Source organism: Ptychodera flava, chromosome 3, assembly GCF_041260155.1.
Source record: "Ptychodera flava strain L36383 chromosome 3, AS_Pfla_20210202, whole genome shotgun sequence".
Classification (NCBI taxonomy): Eukaryota; Metazoa; Hemichordata; class Enteropneusta; family Ptychoderidae; genus Ptychodera; species Ptychodera flava.
Window position 1 is genome coordinate 2,286,465 of NC_091930.1, and position 14,743 is coordinate 2,301,207.

Sequence of the window (14,743 nt, forward strand, 5' to 3'; positions counted from 1 at the left end):
TTTGTTACCACCCTTATCTAATCAAGTACATTGATATCAATAATCGAGAGTACATAAATACATGGGTTTATTATTCATACTTTCCTCATAGACTCCCATGTATAGTGGATGAACATTTTCAGTGAAATTCCATAATCAGATTTCTTGTACACATAATATGCACCTTTAACCATCATATTCTAATCAAGTACAATTATGTTAATTATTGAACGTCTGTATATGCACAAGTATACCAAGTTTTTCATTGGAAAAAAATTATTCACAATTTTATCATTGACTCCCATGTATAGTGGATGAACATTTTTGGTGAATTTCTAAGATCAAATTTTTTGTCCACATGCCAGTTGTAACATCCCTATTTCATTTAAGTACATTTATGAAAAGTATCAAATATCTATAAATGCATAGATATAGTTTTGCATTGAGAAAGTATTACATAGGTTCCTCATACATGTATGAGAAAATTTATTTATACCATGTATAGTGAATCAACATTATCAACAGCTGATTTTTAATTAAATCCAAATATCAAAATATGTACACACACGCTTGCGCAAAAATATTGCGATCCACCAGTAATTTCTGTCCAAGGGGTAATTTCAAAATTATAGCAAGTCAGAATGGGAAATCTGAGCATTAACACCTTTTGAGTTTGTAAGGAAGGTCATTTGAAAAAATCTAAGCTCTTTTTGGGGGGATTCTATCGCTCCATACCCCTGAGGTGTTTGTGTGTGCAGCTAATTTACTCAAGCAATGGGGGGGGGGGGGTCATGAAATTTTTGTTATCTTGAAAGGGGGGGTCATCAATTTTTTGGTACAATGGGTAGGGGGGTTCACTTATTTTGACTGATGCGCAGGAAGAATTTGCCGGCCCACCCCCGGCCATAATAACTGAACGCTCCCTAACTTAATAAACTAGAATTGATACGAGCGTTTTGCAATATCATTCTTGCTCAAAACAGGCCGTTTTACTGCTATCATAAAAATCATAAAAAAAAAAAAATCATAAAAAGTAACAACACATCACCATGCACTAACAGCCGAGACAAGGTAATTCCAGTGAAACGGACTCACTGATACATGAAGGTGAGCTCGAGAGTAAAGTCCAGTGGTCTGCACTTGTTACTTTCCCTCTCATTGCTCCATTGCGCAGCGGTTAATGGGTTCCACATCCTGTAACCAGACTATGCCTGTTTGACATAACATTTGATTTCCTCAATGTAAAATTATACTGCAATGAAGCTCACTTGCATTTTTCTCTGTCCAACAAATTACTCTTAAGAAATGAAAGAAATATCTACAGTTTATATAATATTGTTTTGAAAATATTTGTGTACTTTTGCTAAAGATCGCTGCTTAGATATCATAAATTTGATGGAGCCATAAAGTATGTGAATGAATATGTCGCCATATAGAATATTGCATTAGATACCGCTAGCTTTGTAAATCGGTGTTGAATGTCTGGTATTGTAATTCAGGCCGGAAAAGGCCTTGGCGTCAACATATTACACATCAGGCGTCAAAAAGTCATCGTGCGGCAGATAAGCGCCCAAAGTGGTTCAAGGGTATTCTTATACCATCTCAAGGAATGTTATAATTTTTATAATTTCATAAAATAAATTTGACAATTGTCCGTTACAGTTACAATATTAATATCGCTGTGTTAAAAGGGAAAACAGAATGCTTTGACAGTTTCCTTTTGCTTTTTCTCTTCTTGTTGACAATTTAATACATGAATGATAAATTACCTTATTGCGTATCATAAATGTTGAACCTTTAAATAATAAATAGCGATTTCATATTTGTATTTTTTTTTTAATTACAGGTAAACAAGACGCTATGGACAGGATTGCAAAAGTAGCAGGAATTATTCCTAAAGAGCATTATGATGTTCTGTGGAAGGAATTGCAGATATCTGAAGGATGATTTAGAATTGTTTGAGGATTTCGAGCCTCCTGAGAAGGCAGAACACATATTGGGGCAATGGATTGAGGCCCAAAAGGGTTCCTATAACTTACTTTTTTCATCACTTGGTAAAATTGGTCTATCGGGTGTTGCCACAAAAGTGAAAAAGATGATAGAAGGTTAGCTTTGTTTTAATTTTGTGTCTGTTTATATTCTTCTCATACAATTTCCGGTAAATGGTCAAACACAGATAGAAATCATGATAATATAAATTAATACGATTGGGATAATGTAAAACTTCACCCTTTGCCTTATATTTTGCTGACTTCTGAATTTGAAGCAGCTAGAAAAGTATTAAGATTATAATATTTCGGATCATTTTCTTATCAGACAGACAAGTCAACGGTATGGGAATCGTGTAGGAATCCTTCATATTAGTCACACAGGACTCCTCTTAGGTTCTGATTTAGACTTTTACATTGGCCTTGTGCGACCCATATAGAAATCTGCAGATTTAAAATTTGACCCCTACCGAGTATACAGGTAATATAGGAGTCATATAGGTGTCTTATAGGAATTATACACTGACCCTATAGGAATGCCAAATACACGTTGTACACGACTCGAATAAGGGATCTAATACTAACCTACGGAATAATATAGGAAGCCTACCTATAGGCCATAGACAATATATAGGGAACGTACATAAACAGTACTTGAAATTCAGACATATCTTACAAGCTTCATCAAGGGAACCTATTTACATCCCAGAAAAATCACACATTAAATACATGTCATACAACACTACTGTTCTTTTTTATCGAGAATGTTACATATGCTCTATTATCTTAGATTTCTCATAGGGACTTTGTGTTTAACAGGTTCCGGATAAATTTTGGAATCTCTATTGCGTTTTAGAAAAGTATATTTCTCCGACTGTTCGAGTGTACATACCATTTCTCGTCACTTTGAAATATCAAAATATGACCGAACTTTGAAATGACACTTTCAGTTTTAAGACTAGATCAGGTTAAAAGTTGCTCGTTAGCAAATACATTTGCCAACATTTGTCTATTTTCAAATATATGACGTAATATTTTATATGTTCTCATAAACTGGAAAATATAATTATAGTCGACAATATATTGGCCTACCTTTTGTGTTTTTACAAATACATTGAACAATAATTTTAAAATAGACCATATATTGAAAAAGATTTTGAAAGTTAAACAATGTAATTGACAATTTTTTTCAGATTTCAAATTAATACAATAATATATTTTCCTAAACAGGTGTATCAGCCAACATGGTAGTTGCCAATCGATGTTTTTACCATTTTAAAACATTTCTTGTGCCCATGTTTGCTACTGTTTTTCAATAGTGGGTTATCTCATACAAAGTTGAGGGGCTTCCCTCTACTGTCTATGGTTATCTTGATTGCGTACACAACTTGCAGAGATCCTTTTTTACAATACTTGTATGCAAGTTTTGTACAGTGCATGAATCCTCTCCTCCTATAATCCTTTACAGAAAAGGTCTATACTCTCTCATGGCTAATGCATTTATTTCTAAATCGTCTTTAAATTACTATTTCGGGTGTCTTGGATTCGTCTTTACATGAATTAGAAATTCAGATTACACCAGCGAAACATGTGTCAACAAATGTGACTCGCCTTACTTAGAGCTTGCATCAAATATGTTTGTCTTTCACAGCACATTAAACTGCTGACACACCGGCGTAGATGGTGTGAAATCTTAAAAACTTGCTGGTCATACACAAATATCGGTACATTGTTCTTGAGCAAAGACTGTGCAATGTTCAGGGTCTGATTTCCCAATATCAGGGCTTCTAGAAAATATATACCTTATTGGGGTTTAGTACTTCTATAACTGGGAACAAAATAAAATCTGAAAGTGTAAAAGGTATGTAAATGTATTTAAAATGTCGCAAAGGTTGATAACAAACTAGATCTGTGAATGCACCACTGCTAAGTTCAGGGAAAGAGAAGAGGTTTTATTGCAAAAAGAAGAACGGAAACACCGACAAAGTTATAAAATAAAGAACAAAATGAAACGGCAAATCTAGCAGTAAAGGACATAGAACTACAAAGTTACAAAGGAAAGTGCCCTCTGCAGATCTCAAGCAAAATAGGTTATGTACTTTCAAAACTTACAATACAAAAAAAACAATCAAAATAGAAGTACCAAACTAATCTACGATAAAAATATGAGCAAAACATATGGGAGAGGGCCCCTTCAGTCAAGGAGCCGAGGAAAGGTCGTTCGTTGGTGACCTTGCGGTCAAGGTCTAATGACCTTGATAATGAATCCATCCTGAGGGACCAAATGCGGAACAGGAGTGGAACTCCCGAGAATTGGTGGTCAGGATGGAATCCAAAGCACAAACGAAAGAAGTATGACTCAAGTGACCCCAAAAGGAGGGAAAGAATTGAAAATGGTGTTAACAGAGGGGTTCTTGCGCCCAAGGGATCACCGCGGTGGTGATACGGCTTGTTGGGAGGTGGTCCTGGGGGACAGGAAAACTGTGTGAGCCCAGGTGAAAACAGATGTACATGTAGGAACAATAAACTACAAAACACAGACATGAAAAACAACAAGACATGTAATGTGCGAGTCATAATGCAATAAAATGAGGCTGACTTGCAGTGATGACATGGAAAGCAGTATTAAGTGTTTGCGTGCTCACACAGTAAGTCCAGAATTATTCAGGGTAGCGCTACAAGAATCAGGAGGCTAGCCATTGAAAAGCATGAAGCAAGGAAGTTTCTGATGTTCTTATGTAAAGTCGGTAGCAGTTGCTGGACAATCTTCCTAAAGTCTGGATCAGGCTGAAGTGGCTGCCCAAATGCGGAAGGAATGGCCGGCGAATAAATCTGGTTGAAGACTGAACGAGATAAAACAGTGGTAGATATGCTGTGAACGTGTTATGGTCTAATGCCGTTCTTTTTTGCAGGAGAAAAAATGGTTTGGATGCACTGGCAGACATTGCTTGACAGACAGACATAAAACGGAGTAAAGCGGAAACAGGACAGATCGCAGTACCCATGGGAAAGAGACGCAGGTCAAAGCCGCAGCAAAATTGGTCAGTTTTTGATGACTTCAGTCGTACTGACAGACAGGAGACCCGTCCGTTGGATACTGTGGTGGTAACATCCCCGAAGCAAGGTTCTGCTGAGGGTCACACTTTTGAGTGGCGGATGTGAACTCACTACTGCACGGAAACCCGAAGAAAGCGAGGAGGAAAGCTGATTGCAACAAAAGGTCTACATATGGGCTGAATACTCCATTGAGAATTTTGCACATGCGCCGGACGATGTCGGCTGTAATAGGGAGGCGTGGTCTTGTGGTTGAACCTTGTATACGGTGGATCCTCGTGAGAACATAACGATGGATGGATAGGGATCAATTTGAAGGCATCAACAATGTCCATTTTGCATAGCCAAGAACCCTTTCAAAGTCTGAGAATACAGGCAATGGCGTCATCGAGTTTTACGTATGATAGACTGAATTCGTCCTTGACAATAAGTTAATTTATGCTTGAAGTAAATTGGTCATTACATAGCGGGGACAGATCGACGATGAGACGTTTCTTCGCAGAATATTTCTTCTCGGCTAGACCAATAGGACTGCAACAGAAGTTGGCGAAGGGTGACTGCTCAAACGGGCCGAGTGTGTGGAAGCCGTCTTGCAAGCCTGAAATTAGTTCGTTGACAATGTTCCTATCCGGATAAGGGGCTAAATGGTCAATCGGGCTTGCGATGTTAATTGGAGAAGAAGCCTTCAATTGTAATCAGTTCGTTGTGGGGTTTTTGCTAGAACAATGTCCATGGGCTTTACTGTGTTTATTTGAGAAACACTGAGAGCAGTAGTGCGCATATGTACAGTTCACCTTGGTGCAGCCAATGAGGAATTGAAAGTATTGCATAATCTCTATACCTTGATGGATACTCACAGGCTGATTTCCTTAAAGTAGAAGTTGAAAAGATCTATGCGCAAAGAGGAAATTCAGTTCAATATTGTCAAATATTTAGTCAGTGTAGGCAAATTTGAGGAATCCGTCTTGCATGATTATGAGCCTGAGTCTTCCTTTGAACTCAGAAAATAAGAATTAGAAATGCAGGCAAATTTGGAGATTAAGAAACTAGAATTACAAATGAAAGAAAAAAAATACAAATGGAAGAAAGACACAGAGAGAAAGATAGGCAGGAAAGATTACAAATGGAAGAAAGACAAAAAGAGAAGGAATTACAAATGAAAGAAAAAGAACTGCAAATGGAAGAAAGACAAAGGGAGAAAGAAAGACAGGAAAAACAACAGGAAAGAGAATTAGCAGAACGCCGACTTCAAGTAGAAACGAGACATTTAGAGCTTCCGACAGTTTTGACATCACTAAGCATTTCAGGTAAGTTCCCCTTTCCAAAAAATGGATGTTGATAAATATTTTCTTCATTTTGAGAAAATTGCTCAGAGTCTGAATTGGCCTAAGGAGTCCTGGTCTATGCTTTTGCAGAGTGCTTTGGCGGGTAAAGCCAGAGAAATTTACATCAAGTTGTCAGTAGAGCAGGCTTCAAATTATGATTCTGTGAAGGAATTAATTCTCAAGGGCTATGAGTTGGTTCCTGAAGCTTACCGTCAGAAATTTAGGGATTGTGAGAAGGTGCAAAGATCAAACTTATGTTGAATTTGCTCGAACAAAAGAACAACTGTTTGATCGTTGGTGTTCTTCTGAAAAGGTCAGTCAGAATTATGACAAATGACGACAACTTGTCTTGATTGAGGAATTTAAAAGGTGCATTCGGAGTGACATCAAGACGTTTATCAATGAACAAAAGGCAGAAACATTGGAGGCTGCTGCACGTTTGGCCGATGATTATTCATTGACCCATAAATCTTCGTTTCTCAACAAACCATCCCAGTCCTTTCCATACCGTAACAATGCAGGTAAATTTAACTCCTCCTTTTCATCCAAGGATTTCTCGAAGGAGAGAAGAAATCAAATGACAACAGTCCGCAAAGATCAAGTAACACTCCCACATCATCAGATCCTAAGTCTCAATCTCCTTCTGGCAAACAGTTTGGTACACTTCTTATAATTATCGTAAGAAAGATGGCCATTTAGTGTCAGATTGTTTCAAATCGAAAAGAAAATGTGAAGGTCAAAGTGGTCAAAGTGGATCTAAGCCCACGGCTTTATTTCTTCATCCACTCAATTACATTTACACATGCCTCAACACATTTTCTGAGTTTAAACCCCTCTTATCCCAAATTAAGGTCAAGAGTCATTTCTTCTCAATATAGCATTATGGGTATTTTCGAACCATTTAATCCAGTCTCTTTTGTTGGCAGATACCCTGCCGTTTTCTGAAAAGTCATTTCAGCTTTTAAAGTTCTATTAAGGGATAGATTGTAATGACTACATTCCTGTTCCTCTCCATAATGTCTATTTGTCTTCGGACTTTGTTTCTGGATCTGTGACTTTAGGTATTAGGCCTTTTTTGCCTTTTGAAGGGATTCACCTTCTTCTTGGAAACGACCTTGCTGGGGACAAGGTCATTACTAATCCACTTGTGACTGATAATCCTAGTTTAGATCAGGATCCAGAGCCAATAGAGGAGGAAATTCCTGGTTATATCCTTCATGTGCTATTACTCGAGCCATGTCAAAGAAAACTTCTGAGAAGCAAAATGTTATCAAAAAGAATGTCACATATGTTGACTAAATGACACCTTTCTCAGTCAGGTGTTTGACACGGATCATTCCGTTATCCCTCGTGGATTTGAAACTGCCAGTAAAACTCTGCTGACCAAAGTCAGACATTTTCTAGATCAAATCTCATTGCAGAACAACACAAAAACCAGATATTTTGTCTTTGTTTGACAGGTAGATGATGAAGGTGAAACTTCACATACCCTGTTACGTATTATATAAAATCTGGTATTCTCATGCGTAAATGGAGACCTCCAGATGTCTTGGTTGATGACGATTTTTCTATAAATCATCAATTGTTGTTCCAAAGTCCTATCGTGCTGAAATATTGCACCTGGCCCATGAAACCCCCTGGGCTGATCATTTAGGTGTCAGAAAAACTTATAAAATTCTCAGTCACTTTTATTGGCCTAATCTCAGGCAGTATGTAGCACATTTCTATAAAACTTGTCACACATGTCAAATGGTAGGAAAGCCAAATCAGACCATTCCAAAGGCTCCTTTACAGCCAATTCCTGCATTCCAAAACCCTTTAATAGGATACTCATAGACTGTGTTGAGCCCCTACCAAAAACAAAATCAGGAAATGAGTACATGTTGACAAAAATGTGTACATCTACTCAGTTCCCAGAAGCCATACTACGAGAAACATAAAGACAAAGACTATAGTGAGAGCTCTAGTCAAATTTTTCACTTTATTTGGCCTCACTAAATGTGTCCAGTCCGATCAAGGCTCAACTTTATGTCTAGAATTTTCAACAAGTAATGGATTAGCTAGACATTAAACAGTATAGGTCATCCACCTATCACCAAGAAAGTAAGGGTGCTCAGGAGCGATTTCATCAAACTTTGAAAAATATGATTAGGACCTACTGTTTTGACACAGAGAAGCAGTTAGATGAAGGAATTCATTTTCTGCTCTTTGCTGTAGAGAGTCAATTCAAGAGTCTCTTGGTTTTAGCCCATTTGAGCTTGTATTTGGACATACAGTCCGTGGCCCACTTAAGCTCTTCAAAGAGAAATTCCTATCAGATGATGATGATGATTGTCTGAATATTTTACAGTATGTGTCAGATTTTCGTACAAAACTCTCTAAAGCATGTGAATTAGCCAGCAAAAACCTTTAGTCCTCTCAGCAGTCCATGAAAATCAAATATGATAAAAACACCTCAAAAAGGAATTTTGAACAAGGTCAAAATGTTCTTGTTATACTTCCGGTTCCTAGCAAACCACTCCATGCTCGTTACTTTGGGCCATATCTAATCGATAAGAAATTGAGCCATTTAAAATACATCATAATAACACCTGACAGGCGAAAACAAAAACAGCTATGTCAAATAAATATGCTTAAGCCATATTTGGATAGGTATAATCCTACTTTAACACAGCCTGTCATTGCAGTCAGTTAAAACTATTATGAAGATTGCGATACTGAAACTGACTTAAGTGAAAATACTCTAAATTCAAAGCTGGGTTCTGTCAAACTTCAGAATTAAGAAATCCTGGAGAAGCTGGAGTCTACCAAAGTTGGCACACCTCCAGCCATCACAACAACAACAGGTGAAAGAACTGATCCACGAATATAAACACCTGTTCCAAGATATTCCAACAAAGACAAACATCATTTACCACGATGTTGATGTTGGGGACAGTAAGCCTGTGAAACAACATCCATACAGACTGAATCCAACAAAAGCGAAATATCTCCAGGAAGAAGTCAAATACCTGCTGGATAATGACTTTATTGAACCCAGTAAAAGTAACTGGAGTTCACTGTGCATACTTGTGCCAAAATCAGATCATAGTTATCGTATGTGCACGGACTATAGGAAAGTGAACACTCTTATAAAGATAGCCACTTTCCCGATCCTGAGGATTGATGATTGCATCGATCGAGTGGGAAATGCCAAATATGTGACCAAATTTGATCTACTAAAGGATTTCGACAAGCCCTCTGACGGATCGTGCTCGTGAAATATCCGCCTTTGTTACACCAGACGGATTGTTTGAGTACAAGGTGATGCCATTCGGAATGAAGAACTCTCCAGCAACGTTCCAACGGATGATCAACGACGTCATATCCGGGCTAGACGGATGTGGAGCTTACGTCGACGACGTCGTCCTGTATAGTGACACCTGGGAGGAACACATCAAACTCATGCGGAAGTTCTTTGAGAGACTGAGCAAAGCAATGTTGACTGTCAACCTTGCCAAATCTGAGTTTGTTTGGGCGAGGGTGACTTACCTTGGACATACTGTAGGACAGGGTGAGGTAAAACCTGTTGATGCCAAAATCAGTGCCATTTCAAATTTTCCCATACCAAATTGCAAGAGACAACTGATGTGCTTTCTCAGTATGGTTGGTTACTACTACTGTCCAAATTTCTCTACAATTACTAAGCCTTTGACTAGCTTACTTAAAGGCTCGTGAAATGATCCCGTTCTTGTGACTGAATGTCTTCCAGGAGGGCAATATTATTACACTCACAACAGAATTGCAACCTAAAAGTACGCGCGAGTGTCAATTTTTTATATTTCTATGCGTGGTTTTTATAGGGTCATTTTGCGACACCAAAGTCACGCCCACAGCGGGAGTCATGGTTGGCCAACTGTTACGTCAAAGTGGTGTTCATTTGCATTGAATAGCAGTCTCACGCCGCCTTATCTCTGTCCCGTATCCGCTAACAAAACAAAGTCATTTTAAGTTGCTTGTGTGATCAGTGCAACCCACCTGTGTTCACGCTGCCCATTCGCCACGTTCGCCAATGCCAATTGAAATCCGAAGTGGCGAAAAAAATCGATCCTAATTCGCCACAGTGGCGAAACTGATTTTTGTCTAAAATATATGGCAAACTGAAGAAAAAAACATGGGTTTTTTTGTCTTTGGATGATCTGCGCTTCTCTCTCGGCGATTCGTAAAAAACTGTCTACTTCTATATTATTGCGTTCTTTCTGTCGTGCTCATATGCAATCGAGCCAAGTCTTGTGAGAGATCTGACGTCATTTAGTCTAGTTTACAGCATGCATAAATGACCCTCGCGAGAATTGAAATGTAGACACACGCAATTGAGCCCTCGTGATGAATTTCACATCATTTTGTCCAGTGTACAGCAGGCATAAGGAACGCTTGTTAGCGAGAATTGAAACTTTTGCTATACATAGCAAACATACGCATTTAAATCATGGCCACAACATTCTGTGTTGCAGTTTATTTGCATTGTGGTCTAGATGTTCCATGTTGTGCATTTAATCGCAATCTTAAACGTTCCATGTTGCAGTTGATTTTCATGGCGGGCCTGATGATCCAGTATTCCCTGTTTTTTTTTTTCATTTTAATCATCGTCCCAACGCGCGTTCCAAGTTGCTGTCGATTTTTATCATGGCGGTAGAAATGTACTTTGATAATTTGTATCGCGATCTCTACGTTCCATGTTGTTGTTCATTTTAATGGTAGTCCCAACAACCGTGTCTCAATGTTCAGTGTTGCTGTTCATGCAGCTGATTTGCATCGCGGTCCCAAACTTCAGTGTTGTTGTGCATTTAAATTGCTGTCCCATTTACGTTCCATGTTGCTGTCGATTTGCATCGCGATCCAGAATCATGTAATTTTCAGTGTTAAAATAAAGACAAGTGGATACAGGGTTGATGTGTTGATAATTTATTCTTGTGCATGCAACCGACAACGTCTTCCCATAGTGAAGGAGGACACTGTACTGATCATGTAAGCAGAAACCCTAGAAGTTACCCCCCGTGGGGAGCTTACGGAGGTGTAAAATAGTTACTTCCCGTTATGAGATACAGTCGTCGGGCAAATTTCGGAAAGCCGAAAAAAGTCGACTGGAGAGGCTTTGGGGACACGCCTACATTGCATTTTTCTTTTGCCATATTTCATAATCACGCGCGCTAAACGAAAAAAGAAATGAACATAACTGTTTTATAGACCATCAACTGTATTTCTGTGATTTTGCAACATGGGCGTTTCACCAGACCTTTAAAAAGAAAGTAAAGTTTGTTTAGTCAGAGCAATTCCAAAAGAAATTTGATACACTTAAAGCCATACTGCAAAGTGCTCCAGTCTTGTCTGCACCAGATTTCAGTATGCCATTCAAATTGGTGTAGATTCTAGTGATACGGCTGCTGGTGCTGTTTTTTTTGCAATATGATAGTCCGGGATAGATCATCCTGTTTGCTATTTTACCCGCAAATTTAACATATCCAGAAAAACTACTCTACAATTGAAAAAGCGTGTTTATCTTTGATATGAGCTTTACAGCATTTTGAAGTTTATGTTACTTCTTCAAATCAGCCAATAGTGGTTTATATTGACCACAGCCCTCTTGTTTTTCTACAGAAATTAAAAGGCAAAAATCAGGGATTGTTAAGAATGGAGTTTAATGTTACAGGAGTTTAATCTTCATATTAGACATGTCAATGTAAAGACAATTTAATTGCAGACTGTCTCTCTCGAATTTAGAGTTTATTGTTGTTTACTCTTTTAAGATTACATTTGTAAAAGAAAAGATTTTTCTTTGAAAAATTTTCTTTTTTTGAAGAGGGGTGTGTTACGTAGGTCATTTTTCCCCCACACTAATCATGACCCGAGTTTAATTAGTCTTGAACATTCTCAAGGTCACTGCCCTTAAGGACCTCACAACCTTGAATTCAATTAGTCATGTTTGGAATGTTTCTGGAAATTAATTAGTTGTGTAAGAGAGATAATTTTAGAACAGTATAGCATGTCAATAAAAGTTCTAGATTGTACTTATATGCCCTCATGTAAGCACATGGGTATAAATAGGGACGTGCACAGCTTGCAGTCAGACATTTTGGGATCGTGTCTCTTGCGTGTTATTTCAAGTCTTTGGATACTCCAGCAGTACTAATTTTAAGACTTTTCAAGACCTTCACTGCCATTGCTGTATTTATACTCTGGACTTTGAGCAACTTCAAGCCTGCAAGCAAAGGACTGTTCATTCATCCGACTGACTGTTACAACTTTGAGACTGGAGCTTTGCCGTCCCAGCTGAGATAAGTAGTCTGTACACTTTTACAGTTTGTAATCTATCCCTGACTTAGCAATTAGTTTTATTTTTCGTAATTAATTTCGTTTATACGGAAACTGCAGAGTTCACCCTTTTGGTTCGTTTTCTACACGTACAAGAATAGAATCATACCAGTTTGAAATGTTGAGATTAAACATGACATATCCACCTAAAAAAGTTCAACGAACCTTGACCTTTGTAAGAAATAGTACTAACCCACTGTTGAAGGTCAACTTTCCATTGAGGTAACAACTCTGCAAGCGCACATTTCCTGCATTGTCACTATCTAGGGTCACTATATTCAGTACGGCAGTCAGTTCGGGAAATGAAGGTTTTTCACTAAGCCCAGCCTATATGACTAAAATAACCAGCATTGGTCACAAACTCATTCTTGAAAGGCAGACTGCAACCACTGAGTCAGGCAATGATTCAATATTTCGGCACCAATTACATAACTAGTGAATCATTCTGATCCCTGCTTGGGATCGACACACAAGGCGATAATAGATGGTAATTTTGCATTTGAATGATTACTTCACTAAAAGTTTCACAAACTAGCCTTGTACGTTTGTAAGCTCAGGATTAAGAATGTGCAAAATCCTACCATGCAAGGTTTGGTGTATTTACATCGCCACTACACAGTTCCAAAGCAAGCTACTATTGTCATGTAGCTGATCGAAATGGCTGTCACCATAGAGACAGCAAGAGTCAACTGAACATCTGATCAACTCTCCGGACGTCATGCTCTGATAAATCGAATGGAAAGTACCAAAAAGACAAACATATATACTGACTGTTGAAAATAATGGTTGTTTGTCAAACTCGAACCTTGTCTGGAGAAAGCACCAGGTTACACTTATTGCTGCTTCCGGAACTTACATAAAACCTTTTAGTTTTGTTAGTGTACTTCTAAAACTCGAGCAACATCTAGCTCCCATTGGTGAGTGACTGAGTATTGGTGAGTGTACCTTACGTTAAGACATAGATGGTAATTGCCGTTACATTCATTTCAAGCTAAATTACAATATGGTCAAAGGTCACATATGAGTTCTTAGTGCACATTGAAGAGATTGATCGCCAGAATGTGAAGACTATCTTACGACAAAATGATCATGATGGCTTATTCAGAGTAGTTGCCATGGATTAATAACACATAAGCATTTTAAGAAAGATGACTTATTTTTGTATCATGAAAGCTGATTGTCTATCCAACCCAGGGTATATAGTTCTCTGTGCAAGGTTTTGCTTGAGTGACTAATCACAACGTGAGTTCATATCCCACAGCATTCTGATTTGGACTGGTCAAGTGTACAAAGATTAGTAGGTCAAACATCAATATTACCACTCTTTTTGGGGGGAGTGGAGATTTAGCCGAGCGGTTCTCTCTGTGGCCTCTCCGCTAGGCAACTGATGCCATATGTTGTGGGTTCGAACCCGATTGAAAACTAGCCGTATTTTCTACCCTGGGTTGGCAACTCTGCTGGTGGACAGAATTGTCCCCGAGGTTATCGTTCGCCCAGTTAAAGCATGAAATTCTTTCGTTTCTTTGCTTCGATAAAGTTTGTATGTGCGATGTGTGATTGTGAGCGTGCGTGCGTGAGTGCTTCATGAACTCTACAGCGTGTGGAGCGGTCTCAGTCAGAAAAATGTAACAACTAAGCCGGCTATTGAACCACTCTTTTTTTAGTTGTGGAGATTTAGCCGAGCGGTTCTCTCTGTGGCCTCTCCGCTAGGCGACTGATGCCGTATGTTGTGGGTTCGAACCCGATTGAAAACTAGCCGTATTTACCACCGACTTCCTTAGTCAGGCACTCGGTTTGGCGATACCTGTGAATTAGCGTAACCTTTCATCTGCGCTCAATAGCATTGGTCTTCAGCCGAATATTATCCTGTAAGGGTGTCTCAGCCTGAAAACAAGCTTGCCATGTTCCTGCTCCTTCAGCTGGCTGAAAAGTTTCTTCACTTTCTTTGGTGCAGATCCATCCCACATTCCTTGGTAACGCTCTCATTGTCTGTCTTGTTTAGATTGTAGGAAAGCACAGGTACCCAATCTTCTCTCCAACTCGTTG

At 38.7% G+C, this 14,743-nt stretch overlaps 1 protein-coding gene across 1 annotated transcript in view; it reads left to right on the forward strand.

Annotated features, from left to right (window-relative positions):
* The first annotated feature begins 1,830 nt into the window (after window positions 1–1,830).
* LOC139124556 (uncharacterized) overlaps window positions 1,831–14,743 on the forward strand; it is an 85,035-nt gene continuing 72,122 nt past the window's right edge. The window contains exon 1 of the mRNA XM_070690693.1: window positions 1,831–2,084. Within this exon, the coding sequence (XP_070546794.1) occupies window positions 1,886–2,084 (199 nt within the window). The 5' untranslated portion in view covers window positions 1,831–1,885. The remainder of the gene's footprint in view (window positions 2,085–14,743) is intronic.